The 26,442-nt window shown below is 48.8% G+C and overlaps 1 protein-coding gene across 1 annotated transcript in view; it reads left to right on the top strand.

Moving 5' to 3' along the window:
- Positions 1-26,442, top strand: part of CSMD2 (CUB and Sushi multiple domains 2) — a gene marked incomplete at its 5' end in the record, with an annotated part of 488,286 nt that overhangs the window by 378,937 nt on the left and 82,907 nt on the right. Inside the window, 4 exons of the mRNA XM_081146285.1 lie at positions 4,769-4,971; positions 10,240-10,431; positions 15,021-15,159; positions 18,868-19,055. Of these exons, the coding sequence (XP_081002411.1) occupies positions 4,769-4,971; positions 10,240-10,431; positions 15,021-15,159; positions 18,868-19,055 (722 nt within the window). The remainder of the gene's footprint in view (positions 1-4,768; positions 4,972-10,239; positions 10,432-15,020; positions 15,160-18,867; positions 19,056-26,442) is intronic.

The raw sequence follows: 26,442 nt of genomic DNA, 5'->3' as shown, positions 1-26,442 counted from the left end.
AAGAGCAGCAGCGCCGCACAGCTAACCGCTTGGCCTGCTCCTCCTGCGGCCAGTTTCAGCGCATGGAGTTTTCCGAGGGGGGTGGGGGGGGTGCTGGGACAGCAGCGAGTGCTCTGCTTCCTGGGGGGCCCCTCCTCCCCGTGTATGCCCCCGTCTGCCAGGCTGTTCCCTGTAAACACCTTGAAGAGCAGCCCATCTTCTTCACTCTGTTGGAAGCCCTCAGGGGGAGGCCTGCCACGGGAGCTAGCACACAACCACTGAGAAAACTCACACAGCTTCGGGTACTGAGGAATCTCCACCTATGCCCACAACAGGGACCGTCTAGGAGGTCCGAGAGACTCACTTGAATCCTAGTAAGCTAACTGGTGGCTGAAAATAAGAAACACACACGCATATATGTTCAAGAGTAAATATGTAACAAAAAATTAAATCCCAGTCACAATGAAGCCAAAACCAAAAAAAAAAAAAAGAATTTAATAAGAAATGTAACAAGAAAATCATAAAACCACCAAAGTACATAAACTAAGCCCTAAGTAAGTTAAGATATCTACAGTGTTCCTGGCTGAGGAAAATTAGTACCACAAGGATATAAATTTGCCCCAGTTAATCAATAAATGTGTTCAGTTCCAATTAAAATATCGATGGGATATTTTGGAACTTGATCACTGTAAAGTTTATCTGAAAAGATAAATCTGGGAAGTTAAGAAATTTTGGGGAGAAAATATGAAAGAGAGCTTGCCCTGTAACAATATCAAATTATGAGACTATGAACACCCAAGAGAGCTGAGTAGCTGAGTTCATGGTGTCACAAATGTAATCCAGATAGGCAAAGGAGGGAGCCCTGGAGCTGAGGAGAGTCTAAAATCGGCCCCACGGCCAAGGCGACATTTCAGACCAGCAGAGAACCTGGGTCATTCAGTTACGAGGGTCTGCACTCCACCGGTGCTCACGGGCGCCGTCCAGCGGCTGGGCACAGCTGGGCGCCGGGGCTACGGTAAGGAACAGGCCTGGGCTGGCGCTCGCGGAGATTGTCTTCTAGTTGGGGAGACGAGCAGCAAACACATGAATAACCAAAGTGTCGGCTATAATAAATGCTGAGGAGGAAGTAAACAGAGCATTTTAGAGTCAAAATATCAGAGAGGCAACTTTACACCGGTGTTGGAACGACTCAGTGTCCATTTGGAAAAATAACCTATAAACCTCCAAAATATGAAACTATACACGTTCTGGGAAAATATTAGAGTCTTGCTTTTGAATCATTGGGGGAGGAGGGTTGGCCCAAGCATCATATGACACCCAGTATCCTTAAAGGATTAACGTGGCTGATTATATAACATGAGTCACTTCTATGCCAAAATAGACAAACAAATTGTAAAAGGAAAGGACACCAGATACCAGGAGAAAATATTCATAACAAATATACTGTTTGGTGGGAATGTAAAATGATACAGTCACTTAAGAGAATAATTTAGCGATACTTAACATTTTAAAAATATATACCCATTTCCCCCCCAAAAAAGAGTATTACTACACATCAACTGAAATATTAACAGAAATGCGCAAAGCTACATAAAGACAGAGTGTTCCTTGCAAACTTAATATGAAATATAATGCTAACACCATAGTGAAATAGAACAGTGTTCTTTTCTGTAAAAAAAAAACAAATGGATGTGTTCATAATATTGTATGCAGTGAAGGAAGAAAGTTACAAAAAAATATGTAAAATATGGTTCCATTTGCGGGGAAATGTGTTTGTGCACACTGAAAAAAGTCTGGAAGGATATGCACCCAAACTAAGACTAAGCGAAAGGCTCTAGAGAAGGAGATTGGTTTGTGCGAGAGAAACTTTTTAAAAATTTAATACATCTGTATATTGTTTGCTTTTTTCCTGGCTTGAGCATGCCTTAAAATTTTTATAATTTAAAAAGGTATTTTTAAAAGGAGATAGTGATGAATGGATGGAGCCTGGAGTAGAAAAAAGATAGTAGTGGGAAAACTGGGGAAATCCAAATAAAGCCTGGAGTTGAGTTCGAAGTCACTTACCGAGGTTGGTTTCTTTGTTGTGACAAAGGTCCAGGGAAATGTGAGATGTTAATAATGGAAGAAGAGATGAGGGGTCTATAGGAATTCTCTGCATTATCTTCACCACTTCATGTAAGTCTAAAATGATTCCAGAATGCACATTGATTAGGAGAGAGAGCGTCACGCAGGCTCGTAACCAAGGCAGCTTTGGCAGCTGGAGCCGCTTGTTCTGGGAGATTTCCGATTCCTACTGAGCTCTGTGGCCGCGGGCCCCCCGCACGTGGGCCCTGCCTGGTCTCCTCGGGTTGTGAGGGATTAGCTGAGGGAGGATGGGGCGTAGCTAACAGCCAGAGTTCTGCTCTGGGCACCAAGGTGCAGGCTCACCCTGGCTCCCGCCACAGCTGGGCCAGCTTCTCAGGCACCCATAGCAACCCCTGTCCTTTAGCAACCCCCTCATTTTTTTTAAGTCTTGGTTTTTTAGGGCAGACTTAGGTTCACAGCAAAATTGAGAGGAAGGCACAGAGATTTCCCAGATAGCCCCTGCTCTCACACATGTAAGCCTCCCCTATTATCGACGTCCCGTGAGAGTGGGACTTTATTACAGTTGATGAACCAAATGGACCCATCATCATCACCCAAAGTCCATAGTTTATATTGGGGTTCACTCTTGATGTTGCACATTCTGTAGATTTGGACAAATGTGTAATAACGTATTCACCATTATAGTATCATAAGAGTATTTCCACCTCCCTGAAAATCCTTCATGCCCCACCTGTTCACCCCTCCCACTCATCCAGTCCCTGGCAACTACTGACCTTTTTACTGCCTCCGTAGTTTTGCCTTTTTCAGAATGTCATATAGTTGGAATCATACCATATGTAGCCTTTTCCGAATGCGTTCTTTCACCTGGCCATATGCATTCAAGTTTCCTTTTCATGGCTTAATAGCTCATTCCCTTTCAGTGCTGAATAGTATTCCAGTTTTTGGATATACCACAGTTTATTCATTCATTCACTTACTAGAGGATATCTTGGTTGCTTCCAAGGTTTGGCAGTTATGAATAAAACATTATAAACATCCAAGTTCAGGTGTCTGCGTGGACAGCGTTTTCCATTCATTTGGCTAATGCGATTGCTGAATTGTGTGTTAAGGGTACGTTTGGTTTTGTAACAAACCGTTGAACTGTCTTCCAAAGTTGCTGCGCCCTTTGGCATTCCCACCAGCAAGGAGTGAGGCCCTGTTCATATCCCTGTCAGCATCTGGTGTCTGTGTTTCAGATTCTGGCCATTGTACTGGGTGTGTGTAGTGGTATCTCATTGCTGTTTTAATATGCATTCCCCTGATGACACATGATGGGGAGCATCTTTTTATATGTTTATTTGCTATTTGTGTATCCTCTTTGGTGATGTGTCTGTTAAGGCTTTTAACCCATTTTTTAAATTGGGGTGTTTGTTTTCTTGTTGTTGAGTCTTAAGAATTCTTGGTGTCCTTTATCAGGTGTGTCTTTTGCAGGTATGTTCCCCCAGTCTGTGGCTGGCCTGGCTCCTTATTTCCTTGACATTGTCTCTTGAAGGGCAGAAATGTTTAGTCTTATCAGTTGCTGCCTTCCCACTTATCAGTTGTTTTTTCATAGATGATGTCTTTGGTTTTGTATCTAATAAGTCACACCATACCCGAGGTCAGCTAGGTTTTCCCGTCTTATCTTCTGGGAGTTTTAGTTTTATGTACATTTAGGTCTGTGATCCATTTTAGTTAACTTTTGTGAAGGGTGTAAGGTCTGTGCCTAGATTCATTTTTTTGCACGTGGATGTCCCATTGTTCCAACACCATTTGTTGAAGAGACTGTCGTTGCTCCACTGCGTTGCCTTTGCTCCTTTGTCAGAGATCCGTCGACTATATTTACATGCGTCTGTTTTCGGGCTCTCTGTTCTGTTCCATCGATCTGCTTGTCTGTCGTTTCCCCAGTCACACATTGTCTTGATGACTGTAGCTGTAAGTCTTCACATCAGGCAGTGTTAGTCCTCCAACTTTTTAGTCTTTAATATTGTGTGGACAGCTCCAGGTCTTTTGCCTCTGCGTTTTAACTTTATAATTTGTGTGTGAATACGCACAAATGTCTTGCTGTGATTTAATTACTTGTTTTTTACCTGTATCCTTTATCCTGCCTAGACCTTACCTTCTCAGCATCCCCCTCACACCCTGGAATGTTACGGATATGGACTCAGGAGCGGCTCTGGGGGCTGCTGTGTAGAGCTGAGGCGGCAGGTGGGGCTTGGCAATGGCAACATGAAGCTCGTGATAACCAATGAGACGCTCAAAATCTGCACCCCAACCCTTGTCCCCATCACTAGTGACTCCAGGGGGAGGGGCAAGCTGGATGGGAACTCTGAGGATGCTGCCAGATATTGCCTTCTCTCCCTTCCTGCAAGTCTTTTTTTTTTTTCTTTTAAATATATCTTTATTGATTTCAGAGAGAGGAACGGAGAGGGAGAGAGAGATAGAAACATCAGTGATGAGAGAGTCATTGATCAGCTGCCTCCTGCACGCCCCCTACTGGGGATCGAGCCCACAACCCAAGCATGTGCCCTGACAGGGAATCAGATCACGATCTCCTGGATCCTAGGTCAATGCTCAGTGCTTAGCCGCACGGGCCATGCTCCTGCGAGTCTTTCTTAGGGCTCTGACCCCTGGCTGGAGCCCCTGGACAGAAGCAGCCGGCCCCCTGACTGCTGCCTCTCTCTCCCAGGCTGCACTTCCTGGTGTTCGACACGGAGGAGGTCCACGACGTGCTGCGCGTCTGGGACGGGCCGGTGGAGAGCGGGGTCCTGCTCAAGGAGCTCAGCGGCGCAGCCCTGCCCAAGGACCTGCACAGCACTTTCAACTCAGTCGTTCTGCAGTTCAGCACCGACTTCTTCACCAGCAAGCAGGGCTTTGCCGTTCAGTTCTCAGGTCTGTGCTGCCTTCCACCAGCCCCTCTGCATCCGTCCTGCTGCACCAGCCTCCTCCCTCCTCCCTGGAGCCCCTCCTTCCCTCCAGCTCCCACTCCTGTAAAGATACTCACTGGGCATCTGCTATGTGCCTGGCACAAGGTTAGCACTTGTTCAGATACCCATGCTGCTCATACTCGGTGCAGGGAGTTGGGGAGACAGGCAGGTTAATGGACACTTACATACAAACTGATGAGCATCTGGAGAAGAAATATAAACTAGGATGCTCACCTTGGGGCGCCCAGGAAGGTGTTTCAGGAACCATAATACCCAAGCTCAGGCCTGAGGACAAGTAGCAGTTACAAGAGAAAAGACAGTGTTTCCAGCAGGGAGGAGTCAACTGTGACCTGGAGCTGGTCTTGTCACTGAGCTGGACTTGGGAGCCTGTGTGGACCCCCATTTGATGAAAAGGAGAGAAAAGTCATCCTGGGTGTAAAGAGCGCATGAACAGGTGCAGAGGCAGGATAATAGGTTCAGGGACAGAGGCTTGTCCCTGCAGCTGAAACAGGGGGTGCAGAGGGAGGCAGGGAGGTTGGGTCAACAGTGGTTTCCTGGGTGCTGTTATGGAAGAGCTGATCCAACGTGGCGCACGTTCCATATCTTCGTTTAGAGAAGGTCTGGAAGCCAAATGCAAGTAATCTAAATTCAATTAATTATGTACTGCCGTAGCCAATTGTGGAGGAGCGTGACAGAGAGCTGTCGAAAATGGGCAACGCTCAGACGCCAAGTCCCAATATTCAATAATTCCTGTGATTGGTCCTGCCCCTCCCTGTGACGCATCATCTCATCTCCCTGAAGTGCCTCTCCCGTCACTCATCTCCCTGCACAAGTGACTCTGCCGCGGTCGGTGCTCTCGTTTATTATACAGCAGCTGTCTTCATTACCACCTTGACTCCACTGCCTGTCTGGTGAGGGGGTTTCCATGGTGATTCCAGAGCAAGTCCACGTGGCACCTGTGCCATGGCTTTGACCTCATGCTCTCACCCGGGTGTATCAGCCGAGGGCGGTTGGGTAGTCTCTGGCTCCAGTGGGGCTGTAATGGGGTTACAGACCCTCCTCCTAGCTCCTTTATGAGCCATCTCCCCCACAGAGATGAGCATTTAGCAGTGTGGGGGGGCAACGAGAGTCTCCAGCATCAAGGTCCTCTGTCCTCATTAATTTGCCCACTTAGCACTAATAATGCAGGCTTCCAGCCTAGTGAGGAACAGCTTCTTACAGGGTTCGTTGGGAATCATCTTCCTTGAAATCATGGAGAGAGTCCCTGGGGACCACTGAGTAACACTGAACTTGTTGAGATTAGGGTCCCAGCATGGGACAACAAGGAAGTCACTTTAGATAAGCATTTCCCAGCATCCATTCCCTGGAGTTTCATGGACTGTTAATTGGTATTGCAGGAAAGAAAAGTTTTGACAGTCAAGTAATGTTGGGAAAGTCCTTAGGTTGAGGCAGACCTAAAGAGGTTACTGTAATTTGGGACTGCTCAGAACTTCCAGTCTGCTAAGGCAGATACATTCAGGAGGTGCCAGTAGGCCACAATTCCCAGACATATCTGGCCATGGATGACTTTTTTCTAAGCCATCTCCAGTGACCAGCATTTCATGATACAGACTTTGAAAATTGCTGGAATAAGCAATAGAAGGATCTCCCAGCAGTGAGGAGGGTAGAATGCTAAGGACACAGCTCAGTGCACTCTCTGGGAAAAGGAGTATTATGAATAATTAAATGAGATGTGTATTTTCTCTGGCTCTGCCCAAACCAGTGAGTGGCTTTAAAAAAACAAACAAACAAACAAAACCATACTTGTACCACAGATCCCCCCCGTGGATCTGCATTATCTGACCTCTGCTGCGTCCTCAGCGTGACCACGTGGGACGGAGTCCCTGGGCGCTCTCATGAGCCGTGCCTTCCCCAGCAGCTCTGGCTGCTTTCTCATGCATTGCCCAGCTCTTGGAATTGCTTTTCCTCCTTCAAGGTTCATCGCAGTTACCACTTCTTCCTAATCCCCCCTTTCAGAATAAATTACTGTAGACGACAGCACCTTCAGCACTTTCCTTCTGTTTCCTCAGCACATTGTCAGTCGCAGACAGCCCGCTTTATGTTGGAGCTGGCCTCCTCCCTGCCATCCCACAGAAGCTCTTAGAGGCCGGGGCCGCAGCATGCAGCCAGGCTCCTCCGGGAGCGCATGCGGCAGGTGCCACTCACTGCCGGCTGAACAGGTGGCATGTGGAGACATGAACGAATATGTGGATGGTTTTCACATACTCAAGGGTGTCCTTGGTTGGGCAAGCCACCCTGGGCTCTGCTTAGATCCGCAGAGAGGGGAGTGGGCAACGCTAGCTAGCCTGGACTCCAGGAAGGCCAGTGTTCTGGGTGTGGCCGAGGTTCGGGAAAGGTCACCTTCCCTGTTGCTGTCATTGGTTAGCAAATAACAGGACTGCTCTAGGGAAGAGAGAATGGCTTGCCCCATGTTAACTTTATAGTGTATGTTTGACAGGGGATTTACAGAAATGCCAGGGACGATTAGTGCCGGCTTGGCTTTATTAAGTAAACATGACTATGTAACATCCAACATCCTGTCTGCACCACGTGGATCCAGCCTTTCCCTGGGGGCTGTGCCAAGCAGCTCAGATTCAGGAGCATTAAAGAGAGAAAGTGAGAACAAAAACAGGTGAGGGGGTCACTGAGGGAGCAGAGGCATAATCACTGCCATCTATTGAGCAGGCACCAGGCTAGGTTCTCCACCACACCCTCCCTCATAATGTTCCCAGGAACCTTCAGGTCCAGGAACCATTATTAATCCATGTGGCAGATGTGGACTCTGAAGCCCAGAGGAGTTTCTCCTGCAAGGTCATCTAGCTGGGATCAATATCCCTGTGTCTGATGCCCAAATCCAGGCTCTCAATCATTGCACTCCGTTGCCTCCTATATAAATAATCTTTCTGAGGGTGATCAGAACAGTGAGCTGTTTTCCCAAGGAATCATGTACATGTGTACAGTGCACTGGGAAGCTAGAGATGAAAGCTAAGTCTGTTTTTACTGCGCACCACTGTGTGCCGAGTACTGTTCTAGGCCCTGGGGATACAGGTAGAAGCAAAACAGCCGAGGTTTCTGTTCCCACAGAGATGCACAAGTGGTATACAGTAAAGAAGCAAACAAATAAATTAGCAAGAGTATTACAGATTGTGCTGTAAAAAGAACAAATTGGGATAGTATGATAAAATTGATGGGGGGGGGGGGCAAAGGATGAGCCCAGAAGAAGGTGATCACAGAGGCCTGTCTAAGGAGGTGATATTGGAGCTGAAGATGGATGACAAGATGGAGCTGGCATAGGACCTATGGCAAGATCATTGCAAGCAGAAGGACCAGCTGATGCAAAGGTCCTGGGGCAAGTGGGGGAGTGGAGGAAGCCTGCTTTGTCGGAAGAAGATTTTGCAGCGATGCTGAAGCACAGTGATAGCAGATCATCGATGGTGTTAATTAAAACTGGATAAAAGCAAAGGATAGGTTTTACAATGTGATCTGAAAGGGGGAGGGCTCAAGATAGGGTACCATATACCAGTAGTCAGCAAACTTTTTCTGTAAAAACCAGATAGTATTTCAGGCTTTGTGGGCCATACGACGTAACAACTCAGCTCTGCCATTACAGCAAAAAGCAACCATAGACAATATGTCAGCGAGCGAGCATGCCTGTGTTCCAATTAAACGTCATTTAAAAGCACAGGCGCAGAGCCAGACCTGGCTGTGGGCCTCGCGCGTTGTACACTGCCGTAGGTGTTATTGGGCATGAGGCACTGGGCACTGTAACCCCAGACTCATCCACACAATCCTAGGTGTTAGGAGTGTGTACAGCTGCCCTGGGCTGCTACCTCTTGGACTTTCCCGCTGAAGTCCTCGTAGTAGCAGAAGAGAGTGAAGGCCTATTTCAGAAGATCGGGAGGGTATAGGAAGCATAAAATCTCTTTGAGGCTTCATGGTTCTGCTTAAGAACTGATATGAATTTTATATTCTACTCCATAATGAATTCACTTGTTTTGGTGTAAAAATTATTTTCCCCAAAAGCTTAAAGAAAACCTGACCCTCCGAGCGAGTGAGTATGATTATTCCTGTGGCCTTCAGAGCCTCTCGTCCCGGGGGCCTGCTGACCAGCCTGAGAGCGATGACACGAGTGGGAGCGGGGGAGGCGGCGGGGGTGCTGTAGCTTCCTCAGAGTCCTTTCTCTGGACTTTCTCTTACGCCATTTCCTTTGGGGCACTTTCTCATGCCTCACTCACTCGTTTATTCATTTATTTCTTCCTTCCATCATTCATTTGGTGTTCACTTTATTTTTAATGTTTTCATTGGTTTCAGAGAGAGGAAGGGAGAGGGAGAGAGAGAGAAACATCAGTGAGGAGGAAACATCGATGGGCTGCCTCCTGCACGCCCCCTGCTGGGGATCAAGCCCGCGTCCTGGGCATGCGCCCTGACCTGGAATTGATTCATGACCTCCTGGCTCAAGTGCTCAGCCACTGAGCCACACCGGCCGGGCTGGTGTTCACTTTGAAAACATCTGCTTTGTGTTATTACACTGGCTTAGATAGTAGACTACACACAGCTCCCAGATTTCTGAGTTTTTTTTGACTTTTTAATACATCTCAGTTACTTATGCTTGTTTTAAACTCTGCTTTGTTACAAGCATCAGGTTTTTCTTTGGCTCCAGTCTGATGAGTCTTGGGTTGTTTGTCATGCAAGAGAGAATAGGCTTTCACCCGCCTGAGAAATTCCATGCGACGTCACAGCCACTGCTCAGCGCTCAGGCAGCCAGCCCCCCGACTCCTTTGCAGCCCTTGCTGATTGAATTTGGAGTTTACACTTAATTATCTTGTCACTCCCTTATACAGATCACGTTACCTGCATTAGACAAGATTGCAACACTTATCTCTGTAACAGTCTCGTGTCACTAAATCAAGCTGAACTCAGTTCTGCAGTCACAACAGGGCACTCACACTTCACTCAGTTTCTCATGCCGGGGCTGATGGGGATGGTGAAGATGCCAGGAGGATGGGTGGCGGTCACAGTGGTGATGGAGGAAGTAAAGGTAACGGGGTGAGAACGGAGATGGTGGCACTGTTGCCACAGGTGACGACACTGTTGGGAGGTGATGGGTGTGATCAGTGGGGGTGATGCGCTGGGAGCCTCACTGTATGGCCGACACCTAGGCAACCCCACCTCCTCTTCTGATTTCTTGTCCCAGTGTCCACAGCAACGTCCTGCAATGACCCTGGGGTCCCGCAGAACGGGAGCCGGAGTGGTGACAGTTGGGAAGCTGGCGACTCCACGGTGTTCCAGTGCGACCCCGGCTACGCCCTGCAGGGCAGCGCAGAGATCAGCTGCGTGAAGATCGAGAACAGATTCTTCTGGCAGCCCAGCCCGCCAACGTGCATCGGTACAGAGCAGCTGCTGCGTGAGCCCTGCCCTCTGCTCCCAGCACTTGGGTGCTCCAGAGCCCCCTTCCCACATAAGTGGCAGCTGCACCTGGAGTCTGACTCAAGACAGCTCAAAGTTGCAGGAACCCCGAAGTTTGCTTCACATGCACATGTGCTCGCACACAGACACACACACACATTCTCACCCTCTACACACCGCACATTCTTCACGCTCCAGAATGGCCCCAAAGGTTTCTAAGGCAGGCGTGTCTGTTCCTTCTCTCCTGGCCCAGGATATCTAGGTTGAAAGGGGTCAGTGGGTCCCGTTGGGTAGTAGGTCAGCAGGTTCCACAGTGACCCTTCCTTTACCCAAAGCACTGGAAGGACACCCCCAGGCTCAGGGTGTAAAGGAAGGAGCTCTGCTCTTCCTCTTCCCAAGGAATCTGTTGGTCCCCTGGGTGTGTTGGTTCTCTAGACCTGCCCTTGGGTCTTAAAATCTCCCCATTTGACAGATACAGAATTGGAGGCTCTGAGACATGTCCAGGGCCACACAGCTTGTAGGGGTTGGGCCGGAATAATTCTGCTCCCTGGCAACTCAGACTGGGAGGAGGAGGGAACCTGAAGGGAGAGGAGGACAGGAGAGAGAGAAATAGATAGCGACAGACATTGCCAGTGCTCGCTTCCGCTGGGCTCCTTTTCTCAGGCAAGATACTGACTGTATATCCCATGTCACCAGTGGGTGTTAGAAGGGAACCAGTAGTCACTGAGCCCTTACCGTGGGCCAGCCCCATACTGGACATTTACTTATACAACCTCGTTTAAATTTCCCTGCAGCTCTCTGTAAGGAGCACCATTCCCTCATTTTACAGTGGAGGAAACTTGAGACTTGGACACATTGGGATATCTTGCCCCAAATCACAGAGCTAGGATATGATGCAGCCAACATCAAAACCCAGAGCAGTCTGAGTGCAGAGCCTGTCATTTCCCACCGCCCACTCTGACTCCCTGATGGAGACAGGTTCAGGGGACTTCTGGAGACATGTGCCCCCTCATTGCCCACCTGGCAGTACCCCATACCTCTCTCCACACAGGCTCGATGCCAGCATCTTAGAACAGGGCCTTTGCTTGGTCGTGCTCTGAGGTCTGGCATTGAAGATGAGACCCTAAGTCCTGTCCCTTGGTGGTCATTAGGAATCACCTAGGTAGGTGACAGGAGCATGGTGCATGTACAGGGACAGGACAGTGAGACCTGGGGTCCAGAATCAGCTCCATTCTTAACTCCATGTGATTTTCGCAAAGTATATGGGATAGTGAGGGAGACAGGTCGATGTTTAGTTCCTGGCTCTGCCATTTACTGGTTCAGTGGCCATGGGAAAGTTGCTTCGACTCTCTTGAGCCTCAGTTTCCTCATCTGGAAATTGCAGGTAAATATACTTCAGCATAGCATTGTGGGGTGAGCTCACAATTAACCTGAATCTCAGGAAATACTAATTTCTCTCCTTCCCTCCTCCCTTAGCTCTTCCTCCTTTCCTAGTTTTCTTCTTTCAAGCTTTCAGACTCACTCCCCTTCCCTGGACCAGAGTTCCAGCGGGTCCAGGTAATTCTGTCTGGTGAGGCCCTGGAGAGAATCAGATGACTTCCGAGGCCCCTTCCAAATTCAGCATCCTACATGGCAGTGATTTGTAGGCTTAACTTGTAGAAAAGCAGTTCCTAAGACAAGCCCGTCCCAGGTGGACAAGAAAGGCTGCGCCGTGTACGCTGGTGAGCAGTGAATGGGCAGTGAGCAGCAGAGAGGCTAATTCCGCTTTCATTACCCATTCTTTGGACCCTGAGGCCTGGGGAATGTTTCTCAGGCAACAAAGTGAATGTCTCTGCCTCTTCTCTCACAGTCCGGCCATGCCAGTGACAAGCCCCTAATCTCCAGCTCCCTTGGCCGTCTGCCAGGACTGGCCCGGCTGGCCTTTACATCCATCCCTGTGTCATTGGAAGGAAGCAGAGGGAGAAAACAAGCATTTGTTGAGAGTTATCCGCATGGTAGGCGCCAGGCTGGGCATTGTGGCTACATGAGCCACAATAGAATCTCCATGTGGTGAGCTTAGAGCTCAAGTTCTGGATTCTAGCTGCCTGAGTTCCAGTCCAGCTTCACTACAACACGCTGTGTGGCCTTAGACAAATTACTTCATCTCTCTGTGCCCCATTTTCCTCCCCTGTAAAGCAGGGAAATTAAAGCGCCTACCTCACGGGGCTGTTTTGAGCATTAAACAAGATAATACTGTAAAGCTCTTAGCACCCGTCCTGGTTCGAAGTAAACACGGCATACAGTGGAAACCATTACCGTCAGAAGCCATTGCCACCACCGTTCTGCTCTGTTTGCTTTATAGAAATATAAATGGAGGCTCAGAGAGGTGGGGTAACTTGCCCAAACTCACAGCTAGTAAGTGGCACAGTCAGAATTTAAACCCAGGACTGTGTAACTTCAAAATTGATGGCCTTTGTCACAGCTCTCACCCTCGGTATAGCCTGCCCACTTCTCAGCTGGCCTGGAATGATCTGCCAAATTTGGGGCTTGGCAGAAGGAAAACAGGCAGTTTCAGTAATGCCCAGATTCACCCCATCAGGCACAGGAGCCCTGGCCCAAATGGAGCCACCATTGTGCCCCCTTGGGAAGATCCCCGGGGAGCTGAGCAGCTGATGTGACGGGTGTTCTCTCTCTCTCTGCATCACGCCATGTTTCAGAGTGAGGCCACGCTCTGTGGACTGGACAGCATGGTTTTGCTTTGTTAAGTGCAGTTTTACTCCGATCATACAGGCCTCTAGTCTGTCCCAATCATCCAGTCATCTTCTCTAGAGAAGGCTCAGTGGGGAGGAGGCAAGTGAGATACAAGGCAGACCTGACTCAAGGGGCCGTCCTCACCCACAGAAGCTCTTGTACCAGGGCCTGTCCCCTGCCAGCCCGTGGGAGGGACACTCCTCTCTTCTCCCACTGCCATCAGCAGTTCCAAGGTGGTGGAGCAGGGTGGGGAAATGACGGAGTCTGGAGCCAGACACACGTGGGTTTGAGCCTGAGTGACTCTGGACGAGTGACGTAACCTCTCTGACCTCGGCTCCTCCTTTCTAAATCAGGAAGCGTAGTCCGTAGCTCACTGAGTTGCGATGAGACATAAATGAGGTAAGGCAGCTAAAATGCTATAGCTCATGTCTGACATTTAATAGGTGCCCACTTGAGTGTTGCTGGTACTCAAGTTGGTGTTTGAGATATATTTTCCATGGAAAAGCACTACTCATGACCACTCAGGTTTTCTGTTCAGCCATGTTAGGACTTTTATGGCCTGGCTCGGAGACCTACCATTTTTAAAGAGAACCTGTGGGACTTGATCCAGCCCTTTAAGCTTCTCTCTGAGTAAAAGCTGCACCGAGAGGCAATAAATATTGCTCATCTCTGCGACAGGCAAGCGGTTGCTGTTCAGTCTTCTTGGATGCACCCTTGGCTCTGACCCCCACATCCAGTCTTGGATTTCCTGGCTTCCTCTTGAATGTCTCTCCATGCTCCTGTGGCTCACTATTTGCCCACCTCACTGCCAATCTCCAGTGGGCACTGTGGTTTTCACACCGAGCCACAGGCATAGTCTTGGCCATCTTTTCCTGTTAATGAGCCCATGCACGTCCCAGCCGCCGCTTGATCGGACACTCATGCTGCAGGGCAATAACCAGACAACTAGTGCAGAACCTGTTTCAGGATCTGGAACGGCCCTGGGGCCCTCTGCGTGAGCGGCCTGCTGGATCGCTGGCCACCTTCCCTCTCCCTCAGGCTGGGAAGGCCTGTCGTCTCAGGGGTGGGAGACCACCATGGACTAATTGGGGATTTGTAATATCTCCGTACGACTGAGGCATACATGCTCTCTTGGACAAGGTCTTTTGGAAAGTCAGAGGGATCCACAGCCCCAAGCAGATGCCAAGAGCACTGGCCGTGTAGGAGGCTGGCGCGCTTGGCAGGTGAACATGGTAATGTTTGCCACTCCTGACACCGACTGCACCAGGACTCTTGGTAAATACCCACTGCGTTCACCTGGAAAGTGGATGTGAGGCAGTGGGAGGAGACCAGGTGTTTCATGGGTCTAAAAGACGCGTGATGGCTCAAGGTATTGACTGCTTACGGTATGCCAAGTGCTTTAAGACATCTCCAAAATCTTTGCAGCCACCTCATGAAGGAGGTAGTACCTCTTTTTGCAATAGAAGGACATGAGGTCCAGAGAGGTTAGGTTAGTTCTCTAAGGTCACACAGCCAGGAGCTGGCAGAGCCAGGAATTTTGTTTTTGAGTAGTTCCTCGAGGTGAAATTCACATGACAGAAAATTAGCCATTGAAAAATGAATGACTCCATGGCATTTAGTGCATTCACAATGTTGTACAGTCTCTACCTCTAGTTCCAAAACATCTCCTCCCCTTCAAGGTAAAGCCTCCGACCCATTACACTCCACCCTCCCTTTGGCTTCCAGAGCCAGGTGTCAACTCAGGTGTGTCAGACTCAACCCTTCCTCTACTGTACCTACGAGTACCCATTAAAACGTGACCCAGTGAAGGGGACTCTTACCCTTGTCTTCTCTCCTCAGCTCCCTGTGGAGGAGACCTGACGGGACCCTCGGGAGTCATCCTGTCTCCGAATTACCCAGAGCCCTACCCGCCAGGCAAGGAGTGCGACTGGAAAGTGACCGTCTCGCCAGACTACGTCATCGCGCTGGTATTTAACATGTATGTACCTTTCCCAGGGTGGGAGACGAAGGGTTCAGAGCAGCTAGGGGTTCAGACCTGGGTCCCTGGGTGAGTATTCACAGGTCTGCTGTGAGTCCTCCGGCCCAGGGGAGGTGTAGGAGTCCAGAGAAGAGGCCCGAGTATTTATGGAATGTCTCTTATGTGCCCAGAACAGTGCTCCGTGGTTTTACATACATTCTTATTTAATCCCTAGCGTCATTTATGAAGCAGCTTTTATCCTTTCTTTCGGTTTTCTTTTTCCCTCTGAAGCGCTGAGGTTCAGTGCGCAGGGCCTCACTGCGTTCTTGTCTGCCGCCCTCCTGCGTTTCCTCCTCTGCTCTCGCCTGGCTGCGCCAGCTCGCTCCCCAGCTTGCGAACGGGCTCAGGTTTTTCTCCCGTGCTCCCCCATCTCGCTCCCCCACTGTCTCCTTTATTCCTTTTAGATGCAAGCTCTTCAAAAGAGTTGTCTCTGCTTTTCTCTCCTTCCTCCCCTCGTGTTCGCTCCCAAACCACCGAAAGCTGGTCTCTGCCTCTCCACCGGTCTGCCGGCAACTCCTCTGATAAAAGACACCAGCGAACTCCTGCTCGCTAAACAAAAGGGGACTTCCCATGTTTCATCCCCCGCACCTCTTGATCGCTCCCTCCGTGCCTACTCTGCTTCTTCCCCTTGGGTTTTATAACGTTTCCCCCTCTGGTTCTCCAGCTTCTCCTGTGAGTGCGCCGCTTCCATCCGTGCCCCTCTTCCTTGGCCAGGCCATGTCTCAGGCCGTTTCTCTTCTCCACACCCGCTTCCTGGGCAGGCTCACCCACTCCCGTGGCTTTCCTCTTAGAAACGGCAGACTCCCCTCTGCCACCCGCCCAGACTTCCTGCTGAGCTGCAGGCCCCTCTGTCCAGCTGTTGGATGCCTCTGTCTGGTGCTGCAGGAGCCTCAGCTGCAACACATAAGCGCATTGCTTCTCCCCAGACGAGCTCCATTCTGAGCACTGGGACTGGCACCGTCATCCACCTTCACGCTTCTTCTGTGAGTGACCAACTCACGAGTCTCTGCTGCCTTAACACTCTCTGCTCTGGTCCATCTTCCCGGCTTCTGTCCTAGTTGAAGCCCTGTTATTTCCCACTTAAGTTGCTACCAGCGTCTCCTAACTGGCTCCTCCGGCCCCACCTTGCCTTCCCGGCCAGTCTCTTCCTTAGCTAGCTGGCAGAGCAGTCTTGTCACGTGAAAATGCTACAGTAACCGCCCTATTTTCCATTTTAATGTATGGTAATGCTTCTCAGCAATCAGGAATGAACTCCTGATACATGCAGTGTGGATGAATCTCAAAAATATCACGCTGAGCCAAAGAAGACAGACACATACAAAAGTACATAACGGATGACTCCACTTCTATGAAGTTTTAGGATCGGCAAAACTAACAGATGGTGATAAAAAATCTATGCGGTGGGGCTTCTGGGGTTGGGGAAGATTGACAGAGGGCATTTGGGGAACTTGGGACGGCAGAAATATCCTGGGTCTTGATATGCATGTGTCAACACTGGTAAAGTGGTAGCCTTAAGAGATGATCATTTCATGGTGTGTAGGTTACATTTAATTTAAAAACAAAGAAACAACAAATAGATCCTTTATTTTAAAATCCTGCGTGGCTCCTTCTTCCCTATAAATTAAGGTCCAAACTTTGAGTTTCACTCTGAGTGACCTGGCCCTGCCTTCCTCTCCATGTGGTCCCCCCACCGCATTCTAACCCCACCCCTCTGCGTCCCAAGTTCCAGCCAGACTGAAGTGCTAGCCGTTCCCAAGCCTCTGCTTCTCCCTGCACAGCCACTTCCTTTCCCTTCCTTGTCCAACTGCTGAGGGTGTTTTCACCTCCCTAGGCTCAACTCCAGCTTGGTCCCCACAAAAGTTTCATTTTCTCCTCCCTGAGGAACCCCCACACCTGTACAGACTTTAGACTTTGCTATGTCATCCTCACGCCCATCACTTCCTTCAGCCCTGTCACCAAACCTTGAAGAAGGGGTGGTGTCTGACATATCCCATGTCCTGGGCGCCTTGCACGGTGCCTGGCATATTGGGGATGCTCAGATAACATCAACCGATTGAAGGAAGGCAGGGACAGGAGAGGCAGTTAGAATGTGGTGGAGCCATAATTCGTGACCGAGAATGACCCACACCAATCCCTTCCCTGGTGACTTTTAGAAGAGCAGATGGGTGGAAGCTGAATCATGGAGCAAGAAGATGGTACAACCCAGCAATGACAGGGCGACCCTGCAGCTGACCCAGTGTGAGAGGGCGACATGTAGGAAGGAGGCCGTGCACATCTGGCTCTACCCCTCACCCATCTCTCTGCTGGCCCTACCCCTCTGTCCCAGAGCTGTATGGCCCCCACTCTCTGCCACATGTGTCAGCTAAAGGTTGGAGCTGCATGTCATTCTCAGTCCAGCCAAATGGAGTGTCTGGGTATCTCGGCCTGTGGATGGGCTCTGACTGAGTTTGCATCAGAAATCTGTCCTCTGCAAACTCATTTCCTTTATTCTGTTGTTTTCGCCTTTGCATACTTGATTAGTACCAATTGCCTTTGTTGGATATATACCTAAGAGTGGAATCATAGCATCAGAGGGCATATGATCTAGTAGATATTGCAAACGTTTTCCGAGGAGGTTGGACCCAGTCGGGTATGAGAACTCCACAGGCTTCACATTCTTGCCAGTCCCTGGTATTTTCCATCATTTTCACTCTATCCATTCCAGTGGGACACATTACGTTCAAGAACTCTAATATTCAATTTACTAAACTGAGACAGTTTTTTAAATAATTTTTCCCCACACTGTGGCGAGGATAGCTAAGAAAGAGGCACAACTCTGGGTGCCAGGAGCAGGGTGGTAGGAGACCTTCAGGAAAGCTGAGAGCTGGCTCAGGGACACGGGTGAAGCCAGGGTCCTACGTGGGAACAGGCCCTTCCTGCCTGGGAGTGGCTCCTTGGAAGGCTCTTTCCCTCTTGGGAAAGAAGGCTCAGCATAGCCCAGAGGCAGGGAGGAGACCTGGGTCCTGGACCCCCCCTGGCTGACCCCTGGGTGTGTAGAGCTGGTAACTCACTTTCTCCTCTGTGCACAGTTTAGTGAATAAAAACAATATTGTATTATAATCACCAGACTCAGTAAGACACTCTATCTCAATTATTCCAACCAGTAAAAAGAAATGTTAATTATGTGAGGTGATAGAGGTACTAATTATCACTACAATGGCAGTCATATTGCACATAGATAAATGTATCCAGTCAACTTGCTATACACCTAAAATTTACACAACAATATATGTCAAATTTATTTCAATTAAAAAAATATTTTTTTTAAAGAGGATGTTCAGTTTCAGCTCGTTTCCTGGGTCCTGACCCTGGAATCTGCCTCCTCCGCCCCAAGCCTGTTTTTTCCATCTTCTCACTACCTGGAGGTCACTGGGGCTTCATCCCCACCACCACCACCAGGAAGCCCTTGGGTTGGGTGTCAGTGGGTGTCGGGCTTGCTCTCTGGGAGGCCTGGAACCTGTCCTCCACAGATACCAAGCTGTATGGAGAGGCTCATGTAGTTTTTGTCTCTTGCTCTATGATACGATGTATAGTAATTGCATTTTAGATGTTAAACCAACTTTGGCTGTGCCCAATACGAGCCTTTATTTGACCTTGGTGGGGTGGGGATGGGATGTTTTTGTTCCCCAGCTTTAACTTGGAGCCTGGCTATGATTTCCTCCACATCTACGACGGACGGGACTCTCTCAGCCCTCTCATAGGAAGCTTCTATGGCTCCCAGCTCCCAAGTCGCATTGAAAGCAGCAGCAACAGCCTCTTCCTCGCCTTCCGCAGCGACGCATCCGTGAGCAATGCTGGCTTTGTCATCGACTACACAGGTAAGGGCCCTGGTGGCAGAGATTACTGAGTGCAGGGCCCATCAGACCTGCCAGAGGGAAAGCCTGGTGTAGGGAGAAGAGCAATGGGCTGAATCACCAACCTGCACCCCTGCCACCTGCAGAGCACCTGCCTTCCCTGTGGCCCTCCGGGTGGCTTAGCCTTTCACACCCCTTTGCCCCAGGCCTGGGGAAAAGAGGCCAGCCCTTTTTTTTGCACCTCATTTCTCTTTCACTCCTCTTCTCTCCTTTTTCTACGAGGATCTTTCCTGGCTCTTCAGTCCCACAACCTCAGCCCACACATATCCACTAACATCTTCTTGGCCGCCCCCCTGCATTTGCTGAGGGTTCCAATATAAGGCTCGATCTCCCTCTCTACCCTACAGCCTCCTACCATCCTGGATAACTTCAGTGCACCTATAGCCAGATCATCAAACTCCTGGGGTCACAGGGCCTGGACCTTTGTCCCAGGACACTGTCTGGCACCTCGCAGTAGACTGGACACTTTCTGATACCTACTGATCACGTTTTCTCATCCCTCCAGTTCCCCGTTCTTTTATTCTCATTACACTTTTGGATTGAGACAAGCTCAATAGTGTAAGGGTCAAGGGCAGGATCAGCAAATTTTTTCTTAAAGAACCAAATAATAAACATTGTAGGCTGTGAGCCACACCATCTCCATCACAACCACTCAGCTGTGCCAAAGCAGCCAAAGACAGAATACAAAGGAATGGCTGTGGCTGTGTGCCAGTAAGCAGCTGCTTAGGAGAACTGGCAGAGTCCCTGCCTGGTCAAGACTGTCAGCTTGACTGGGCTCAGGGCTCGTGGTTACCACTTAGCAGTCATGTGAACTCAGGCAAGTTAATTTAACCTCTTGAAAACTCCATTTCCTCATCTATAAAATGATGGTAGAATAATTCCTATCTCACAAAAATGTAAAGATCGATGAGTTCATGCATCACAGCTCTTGGTTCGGTGCCTGGCACACATCACCCACTCCATGATGTTCAAACAAGAGTAGTTATAGTCGCTCATAGTTGCACGAGTAGTTCCAGGCTCTCAAGCACTCCACTCTCCTCTACTCTCCTTTTGACCGTTTCTTCTACCCTAATTTTCCCAGACACCATTATCCAAATCCTAGCTCCATTTCTTACTTGATTTGTGAGCTTGGCAAGTTAGTATCTCTTGGAAACCATTTCTTTTATCTCTCTCTATCTAATTATGTTTCAGAAGGTTAAAATTAAAAGATACTTACATGTTATATGTCCGAGCATAATAGCCAGTATGTACTGAACACTCTACGGATACTCTAGATAGAGATGATCGATTTTGTTACTGTTACTGTGACCCAGCCTGGTCAGCCTGTGCCCACAAATGCAGTCACATGACCAGTTAAAAATAAAAAGTTTCTGGCTCATGTCCCCCACTCGCATAATGTAGGACCTCAGCAACCTTTCGAAGTGCTCTTTAATTAAATGTTTTTGGCAACTCCTAGGAATACCTCGCATGAGCTCACGAATAGCATCAATCATAATAATAGTCATTTTAGTGTCTACCAGCTGCTGGCACTGTCCTGAGCACTTTACACCATCTATTCATCAAAGTCCTCGTAACTGTCATTTGTCTTCTGTTTGTCAGATACAGTTCTAGAAGATGCTCGGTGCACAGATTAGAGGAGGTTTTGTGGTCTTTGCTCATGGGCCCGGCCTGGTCCTCTCTTCCTGCAGACACCTGCCACTCGCTAACCCTCCTGAACACAAACCTTTCCCCACGTGCTGATAGCCAAGCAAACACTCTCACAGGTGGTGGAATTCTAACAGAGGACACGACTTAGATAGCCCGGGACCCCATCACTCCCACCCACCACCATCCCACTGTCATATCATCATCGTCATCGCTGTCATCATCATCACCATCATTTTTCTTCTTGGTCGTCTTTCTGATCACACTCTCATCAGTACCCTCGGTTTTCCAGGCCTGAGGTCCTTCTATTGGGTAAACCTTTCAAAACTGTAGCCTTGTTATGTCCACACCCAAATAGCTGAGCAGGGCCAGAAAAAGTCACACAAATGTGGCACTTGGAGCCACCTCAGATAATATCCTTTAACCCCAGCCAAGCCTTAGCAGCCACCAGAGTGACTTCTGACTTGTCCCACCTGAGTCTTCTACTTGGTTGAAGATTCTAAAATTTCACCCCCAACGTCACCACTTTCAGCCTCCTTACAAGACGACTTCATTTCACCATCCCTGGATATAGTAAGTTACTGGTGGAAAACTCTGCCACCTTCTCCCTAATCACCTTGTCCAGGGTAACCTGGAGAGATATTGCAGACTCATCTGGGCTTAGTCCAGTGAAAACCACTCTCTGAGGTCAAACCCCCACCCCAGGGCAGGCAAACAGATGTCTCCCCACACCCTGTTACCTTCCCAGGTGGGAAGCAGGAGCAGTTTGGTTGCATCTTAGGGATCATTTAGTTTCAAATTGAGAAACCCTTTCAGACCAACTTAGGCAAAAAAATAAAATAAAAATGGGAAGGGGGTAATTTATTATTTTTAAAAATGTGAAAAACAGAAACTCAAACCAATTTGATGCAAAAAAGACTATTATAAGAAATACAGCTAGCTGCCAAACTAACTTAAGCTAAAAGGGGTTCTATGTTTTAACAGTACAGATAACAAAAACTTACTCAAACTGAACACCAAAAGGGAATATATTTTTAGAATACAAGAGCCCAAGGGCAGGAAGTATAACATATTGAAATTAGGATGGGAGAGTCACAGGTTGAAGTTACCACCTCTGTCTCCAGGACCCCTCAGTCTCCTCCCTGCTCCTTCCTGAGTATCTGCTCCATTCTCCTCTCTCTGCAGATTAATTTTATTGCTTCTCCATTTTCCGGAGACAAGAGTAGCTGCCTCACTCTTGACTTTGAATCAGTTCCCAGTTCATATCCCAGTTCCAAATCTCAGAGGACCATCAGATTGACCAGGCTGAAGCCAAGTGTTCATGGAGCAGTGTGGTAGAATTAGGCTTTTCATAAGGGGCTAGGATAGATCAGGAAGTTATATTTATTTGTTCACTCAGTAAATAGCAAGGGAGAACCTACTATGTGCCAGACGCTGTTAGAACAGAGCAAAGCCCTGACTCCAGGAGTTCACATCCTACATTGACAGACATTTCTGTTACAGACAAGGAGCTGGTGCTGGCAACCCACCTAATCATAAGGCAGAAATGAGAGGTTTCTCAGTGTCTCTGCTCAGTTGCTCCTGGAAGGTGGCCAGGGTGTCTTAGCCACCCCTGGACAGGCCTCCTGGGAGATGATTCTGGATGCAGTCACATCATTTGTGGATTTCTGTGAGACCATGCTTTGAGGCATTTCTCATCTGAATTTAGCCCCCTTTGCTAGAAGGAAACAAAGGAGACGAGGAGAATCCTGTCTTTTGGATGCAGTTGTTAAAAATAAGCCCCAGAGAGGTTATTGCCTTTCCCCAGGCCAGAGAAGTCAGCAGAATAGGTGGGCGGGGACCTTTGTTCTCATCGCCTAACAGGTGTGGTGGCCTCTTCCTGGGTGGGGACAGGCTGGGACATCTATGCACAGGTGTAGAGCCCAGTCATTCGCTTGAGAAATGCTCGTTGATCTTCTACTTCATGCCACGCCCTGGGCGGGTTTCGGAGGGCGCACAGTGCAGAATGGTCACGGTCCCACTCTGAGGGCGTGGAGAGGGGAGGGAGGGAGGGAGGGAGGCGGTAAAGATGAACCAGAAGTGACAAGCACAGGAGGTTAGGGAAGATCAGGCTACTCTGAGCAAGAGCAACGAGGAGCCCACTTGAGAGCGATAGCGGGTCAAGGTGAAGGCCTCGCTGAGCAGGGGACCCCGCCACAGAGACCTAAAGGTTAAGAGCCCGCTGCGCAAGAGCAGGGGTGGGGTGGTGTCCAGACCCAGGGATGAATTCAAAGCACGTGACAGAGAATCCGAAACAGCTCAGGAGAGGCCAAGGTGAACCAGCCTTTACCGGAAGGGCCTAAAAAGTACCCATTTCTCCTCGAAGCCCTTGGAAGTAACACTGTGAGCGAAGGCATTGCAGCCAGATTTCCACACCTGCTCCCACCGTCACCACCGTCACCACCCACCCCTGCCATGGGCCCGCCTTTCTAAATTTGAAAGGGAAATCTCTTCATTTCTGTCTGTTTTTAAAGTAACACCCGTTGGTAGGAAAAACTCAAACGATACAGGAGCATAGAAGATGTACTCTCAGGTTTACCATCCTCATTGCTACCGTCCCCTGAGTACCATTAATGATAACAGATAATGGCTGCTTGTCTCATAGCAGATATTTTATGTAAGTATAAAGTAATGTAAATTCCAGACCAGGGGTTGGCACACTTTTTCTGTAAAATGCAAGATAGTAAATATTTTAGGCTGAGCAGGGCAGATGGTCCCTGTTGCATCTGCTCAACTCTGCTGCTTAAAACAGCTGCAGACGGTATGTAAACAAATGGGCGTGACTGTGCGCCAATAAAACTTTATTTACAAAAACAGGTAGAGCACTTGTGAATTGTAGCTTGCCAATCCCAGTTCTATATGAATGGGTTCATACCATGTGTACTTATCTGTCATATGGGTGGGTTTTTGTGTGGTTTTTTGCTTTGTTTTGTTTTTTTGCCCAGCAGTGTAGATCTTGGGCACCTTTCCATAGTATTCAAAGACTGTGGCTATTCTTTGTGAAGGCTGCTTGTATTTAAGTAGATGGCTCTAATTCAACCTTTTTAAACAGTTCTTTACTGGTTGAGTGTTTTGATTGTTTTCAGTGTTGTTTTGGGGGGGGCTGCTATTACCATGTTTTGAAACGTCCCTTAACTATTAGGACGAAAAGAAACTGGTTCCTTTAATTTTCCCTTTTTGGAGGGCCTGGGTTTTATTTATTATCATGATTTTTTAGTCATTTCGTTTTATCATTCACAGCTTAAGACCAAATTCTGGTCTTAATTCTACCTCTTAATAGCTGAATGACTTGAAAGCTTCTTTAGCCTGTCTGATCACCACACTCCCCATCTCTAACCTGGGCAGGAGTGTACCTGGTCCTGCCTGCTGCAGAGGCCACTGCGATGTACAAATGAGGTAACAGATTGGAGAGTGCTTCGAAAATTACCAAGTACTATTCCTATGTCAGAGGCTATCATCATTACCATTATCCTGACCATTATTACTAATGGTGATAATGCTGGAAGGATGAGCTCTTGTTGCTCTGACATGTGAGTGACTATAGAACAGAGTCTACAGTTCAGATCGTTGGTGTGGTTGTTGGTTTTTCCAAGCCCTGAGGTGTTCAGCCAATCAATCTAGGTCCATCTAGTGAGCCTCTACTATGTGTCGGATACGGCCAGCCCTAAGGCCAGGTTCTGTGCTGGTTGTCGGGATTAAGAGAAGAATAGGTGATGATCTCTGTCCTTTGTGAGTTCAGAACCCACTGAAAAGAAATACCCTTACCCAGATTGCAAGATAATGCCATGGGTGCTGTAGTCAGGAGAAGAAAAGCAGAATGCTGCCAGAGAGAAGGCAAAGTTGAGACACTTGCTCATGAGAGGGTGGCACTAGAAAGTGTAGGAGGGCGGAAAGGACTCCCTGACATCGCGGGGAGTCCTGGGGCCCAGTGCCAGCGCGGTGTCGCCCACGGCGCAGCTGCTGGTACGCGGTAGAACTTCATTCCCCTTCCTCTGAAGGGAGACGGGACTGTCATCCGGGGCTAGTGCAGGGGCTCCGCCTAGGTTCCTGGCGTCTTTCTGGTCTACCATGCTAGTGGATGGCCCCCACCCCCAAGGTCATCTCAGGATCCAAGATGCCACTGGAGTTGCAGCCACAATGCCTGAGTTCCAGGCGGAGGGAGGGAGGAAGGAAAGAGAGAGGGAAGGACCAAGGAGCATCCCCTCAGCTGTCACCTTCCCTTAAGCAGCCTTTCTAGAAATTCCACACTTAACCATTTAAGAAATATGTACTGAGCGCCTGGACGAGAGCAGTGAGCAAAACTGTCCTCATGAAACCTACATCCTAGTGGAGAGAGAGAGAAATATAAGGAAAATATATAATACATGAGGCAGTGTTGATCTTGGTGCAAAGGGAAACAGCAGAGAAGGGTGATGGGGAATGTGGGGAAAGGAATATTGAAATTTTAAATAGCGGGTCCGGAAGGTGTTGCTCTCCGAGATGATTTCCAGCCCTGGATTTCCAGCCAAATTCAGACATGGAGTTAATCCTCAGAGGTGAGAGAAGGAGCCGTGCAGGTGGGGGGACGTCTGTACGCAGAGGCCAGTGTGATTGGAGCAAAGTTAGCAGCAGAACAATAGGGGTTAAGGTCACAGAGGGGAAGGTTGGAGGCAGAATATGCAGGGCCTTCTAGCCTAGAAGGATTTTGGCCCTTACCCTCAGTGAGACAGTAGGGTGTTCTTTGACCTGAGTGTTATATCTCTTTCGACAGGTCTAGCTGCTCAGGAGGCTGGAAGGTGTAGATTTGAGCCGGTGCCTTGATACCCTGCATAAAACCTGGCTTCCTTTATTTAAGGACGAAGGTAGAGAATGGATATTAGATGCAACACTTAGTTTTACCTCTAATGAGCGATGTGAATTTGGTCCCAAGTTGCTTAATTTCTCTGAACTTCAAATAAGATTTGGCCCACTTTAAATGAATAAGATGGACAGATGAAATATAAGATGTGGTGACAGTTCTCTGTATCTCTGTGATTCACATATGAGTCACCCAGTGGCCAGTTGCATTCTTGCCAGAGCCACCAAGTTTAGGGGGAGGACAGATTTGGTGTGGGTCAAGGGGACACATCACAGGGCACCAGAGAAACCACTGAGGGTCTCTCTACTAGGCGAGAGATTATTTTCTAGGTCCTACTTGAGTGTGAATTTACTGGTGTATCTGGGACTGCTTCACCCCTGATGTGGGCAAAGGCCAAGAGCAAGGCCCCCATAAGGGCTCCGGTGCAAGAGTGGCTGGACTCAGCAGGATCATCGGCCCTGAGAGCCCCATTCCGTCAGTCAACAGGCTGATTGGCAGCTAAATGATACACTCTCAAGCCATGACTGCCTCTTGTATAGGTTGCTTGAAAGGCACCCAGGTGACAATGACAGCCATCAGCAAATTTCCTCCTGAGCCATTCATGTCTGAACTCTGATCCCTTTTATTCTGGCTCTTTTCTCCTTAAATCTGCTCTCTGAGTTTCTGAGTCCTCCTGCGAGGGCTGTCGGCACCTCTTTGTGAGCCTCCATCTCTAGACCTCTTAGTAGCATAGCCTCCAGGACTCCAGTGGAACCCTGACATTCAGTTGCATTTCCCTGATGACGGGGCGCTTGCCCATCAGTGGTCCTGGAACAGGCCGGTGAGTAGAGG

The sequence above is a fragment of the Miniopterus schreibersii genome (assembly GCF_964146895.1).
Source record: "Miniopterus schreibersii genome assembly, chromosome: 8".
NCBI classification, from domain to species: Eukaryota; Metazoa; Chordata; class Mammalia; order Chiroptera; family Miniopteridae; genus Miniopterus; species Miniopterus schreibersii.
This window is presented reverse-complemented; position numbering and strand designations above follow the sequence as displayed.